Source organism: Arachis duranensis, chromosome 7, assembly GCF_000817695.3.
Source record: "Arachis duranensis cultivar V14167 chromosome 7, aradu.V14167.gnm2.J7QH, whole genome shotgun sequence".
In the NCBI taxonomy this organism is placed as follows: domain Eukaryota; kingdom Viridiplantae; phylum Streptophyta; class Magnoliopsida; order Fabales; family Fabaceae; genus Arachis; species Arachis duranensis.
Genome location: NC_029778.3, coordinates 7,626,662 through 7,630,714, shown reverse-complemented (window position 1 = coordinate 7,630,714; position 4,053 = coordinate 7,626,662). Strand labels below are relative to the sequence as shown.

General features: G+C 36.6%; 1 protein-coding gene across 1 annotated transcript; it reads right to left on the bottom strand.

Annotated features, from left to right (window-relative positions):
- Positions 1-3,114: 3,114 nt before the first annotated feature.
- LOC107496835 (uncharacterized) lies at positions 3,115-4,053 on the bottom strand. The gene has a single exon (XM_016118166.1). The coding sequence runs from the start codon at positions 4,051-4,053 to the stop codon at positions 3,115-3,117; it is 939 nt and encodes a 312-aa protein (XP_015973652.1).

The following is a 4,053-nucleotide window of genomic DNA, read 5'->3' as shown; positions in this document are numbered from 1 at the left end:
GGGGGTTGAATCTTAGCCCCTTTTTCGTACTCTGAACACTTGCTGGTCTTTGAAACAACTTCTGGAGACTATTTGATTTTTGTCTCGTCCCTAACCACGAGACTTTTATTTTTGTCTCGTCACTTAGCACGAGATATTTTTCAGTTTTATCTCCTTTGCAGTAGAAACAGAAATGAAGTAGAAGAGAGAGAATATTACACCCAGATATATCCTGGTTCAGCTGCTAAGTACAGTGCAGCCTACATCCAGTCTCCATCACAACAATGATGGAATTTCACTATAATCTTCTTTGATTACAGACTATAAAGTGCTAACCCAACATACAAGGGGATTCCCACAGAATACATTGAAGGAGAAGAAAAACTGTTAGCTCAGGATAACCCATGCAAAACCCAACATGCAATTACCTCTAGTCGTTCCTTGGTCATCAATCTTCATCAATCCGAGCGCTCCATCCTTGACTTGCTCTCCAAGATGAATTTCTGGCCCTTGATGCTTCATGATGATGATAGCTTCATCTGCTCCAATTTTTGCCTCTTCCATCACGTAGCCACCCTAGCTACTTCCTGTGGTGGTTGAGCAGAATCAGAGACAAGCCATCCCTCCAAGGATCTTCACCTTGCTGGCCAAATCTTCTTCAACCATTTTTGGTATGGAGAAGCCAAGATCTCATCACCTATCTTACCATAAGTGATAAGAATCTCAGCCACTACATTTTTTATGTTTTCTTTTTTGTGTCATCATAGTGATGGTCTTTAGGCGTGCTTCTTCTTTTCTATGGTAGCTTGCTGTAGCTTCCATGGTTGCTGAGTGAAATGACCGAAAGAGAAGCAAGTAGAGAGAGAAGTGAGAGTAAGAAAGAAAAGCAATTAAATGTGTTTGAATAAATTAATTAAAATGATTTGCTTTTACTTCCCTTTGGTTGAGTAGCGTGTAGCATTGATGATCAACATCATGTCAATCACACTTTCTCTCTCATTGTTTCAAGGTCTGCAATAACTCCAATTAATAAAATTTGGATTCCACCAAAGAGTAAAAGTGATATCCGTTGGAGCATGCAATAACATGATCAAGGAATGGGTTTCATTTGTTAAAAGGATAAAGCAATATTGTGCCCCATCTCTTAATTTTGAGAAGAATTAAAGGAGAGAGATAATTTTATGAAGAAAAAAAAATTATATAAGGACTAGTTTGACTAATTTTTAAAATTTAAGGGATGAAAATGACTTACGTCTGAACTTTCAAGGACTATTTTGACTAATAGAAAACTTTTTTATGTCAAGTAACACGTGACATGCCACGTGTCACTGACCTGTCACGTGGCGTGCCATGTGTCACTGTTCTGCCACGTGGCATGTCACGTCATCATGTCACGTGGCACTTAACGTGACACGTCATCATTCAATTGACGGAATGACTAATTTGACTAACAGTTTATCTTTCAAGAACTAATTTGATTAAAAAATCATTCAGGGACGAAAATGAATATCATGTGATCTTTCAGGGACGAATTTGAGCATTAACCCGTGCAATTTGATTAGAATTGTCACTGCTTAGCTCAATGGATGTAGAAGTGTATTGAGAGTCATGAGATGCATGCTGAGTACCATCAGATTGTGTGTGATTTGTGTTATTATTGATGATATTATGATGAGGTGAGTCAAAAGGGTCAAAAAATATATAATGTGTAGGTATGCAGGATGCTGCATGATGTTATAATGATGATTTAAGTTTCTCAGTTTGCAAAAAAGGTAGTACATGTTCATAAAAACTGACATTTCTTGACAAAAACACTTCTCTATTTGACAAATCATATAAAAGATATCCTTTAACTCTAATTTTATGACCAAGATGTACACATTTTCTGGCTCTTGTATCTAATTTCTTCCTATGTGCAGTCAATGTAGATGCATAAGCAAGGCAACCAAATACTCTCAAGTAAGCAATTTCAGATAATTTATTTTTTAAAATTTGATAAGGACATGATTCATTGAGGGACACACTAGGAAGTCTATTGATTAAATGGACAGCATGAGCTGCAGCAAAATGCCAAAAACTTTTAGGTACATTTGAATGAAATATTAATGTTCTAGTAACTTCCAAAATATGTTGGTACTTTCTTTCTACAATTTTATTCTGTTGAGGTGTCTCAACGCAAGTTGTTTGATGAATTATGCCTTTGGAATTGTAGAAAGAAGGCATTTTAAACTCAAGACCATTGTCGGTTCTAATTTTTTTTATGGTGCTGCCATATTGAGTTTGTACAAAATTGACAAAATTTTGCACATGGAAAACAGTTTCAGCTTTATAGCGCATGAGATGCAACCAGGTATATCTATTTTTATCATCTATTATTGTTAGAAAATATTTGTGACCTTCCATAGAAGGTGTTCCTATGGGTCCCCATATGTACATGTGCACAAGGTCAAATAAAGCTGAAGATTGAGAGAAACTATGCGAAAAAGTTATCCTTCTTTGTTTGGCAAAATGACAAGAATCACAGGGATCCATAAATCCTTTATTTGTCAAAAATTCATATGATTTTTGCATTACATTTATTCTTTGAAATGGTATATGTCCTAGTCTAAAGTGCCATAAGGCTCTTGCTTCATGTTTATTGGAGTTGTGAAGCCAACTCAGAGATGATAATGCTGTATGCAGTTTTGGTGATGCAATAGTTGTCAGACTCTCATGCATATAATCCTCTTCTTTGTTCAGCTACTCCAATCATCTTCTTGGAGAGATAATCATGTATCTCACAAGTAGAATCATTGAAAATGAATTCACATTTCAGATCAGTAGTCAATTTTGATGCTGAAATGAGATTGAATTTAAAGTTAAGAATGTATAATGCATGTACTAGATGAAATGTGTTGCTAAACTCTATTGTTCCAGCTACGTCAGTAACTGTTTGAGTACCATCAGGCAAGTTAATGTGTATAGGTTTTATGTGATACAAAATTTTGAATGATTTTAATAAAAAAGAAACATGTTCACTAGCTCCTGAGTCTATGACCCAGGAATTTGGACTAAATGTGGCCAAAGACATAATGAATACATACATTAATTTGATGGTAGAGAAATGGTGTGATTAGAACCTGTGTTATGACTCTGTTATTGATTATTCTCCCTTTCAAGAAGTGCCAATAATGCTGCTCTCTGATTTGCAGATAACTGAGCCTCTAACTTGCTAATTGCTTCTTGAGTCTTGTTACTGATATTATCACCATTCAAATCAGTAACCATGTTGATGATTCCACTGCCACTGCCACTCCTCATATGAGGTGGGTATCCATGCTTTTTATAGCATACATCCTTAGTGTGTCCACTCTTACCACAAAATACACACTGTTTGTAAGTTTGACCTCCTCTTCCATTTAATCTACCCCCTTTGGCTCTAAGGCTCCTACCCCCTCTAGTGGCCATATTGATCTGAGGGTTAAATTCTTGATTGGCTCTAGTGTCACCCGTGGTTATCAATGCTTTTTCTTCAATGATATCTGCATTTTGTCTCTCTTGCTGTAACAAAAGTGAAAAGGTTGCATCTACTGTTGGAAGCGGCTTAATCAACATGATCTGGGACCTCACTACAGCAAATTGATCATTTAGTCCCCTGAGGAGCCTCACTACATTGGTATCTTCTTGGTAATTCCTCATCACATCTAAATCACAATCACAAGTTTCAGTGTAGTACTTACATGCTGGAATTGGGCGAAAATTATCTAACTCTTCCCAAATTCCTTTCAATTTGGTGAAGTGTGCAGTAATGTTGAGGTCTCCTTGCCTTATGCTAAACAATTCTTCTTGTAACTCAGCCATTCTGAAAGAGTCTCCCTGGTAATAGCGATGTCTCAAACTACACCATATATCTGCAGTAACGTCCATCCACACCACACTGTGTGCTATCTCTGGACTTAAAGACAAATTCAACCAAGACACCACATATGTGTTGCATCTATCCCACGCATCAAATAGTGAATCATCTTCCGATGGTTTTACTAAAGTTTCATCAACAAACTTCAATTTATTTTTAGATCTCAACGCTCTACACAT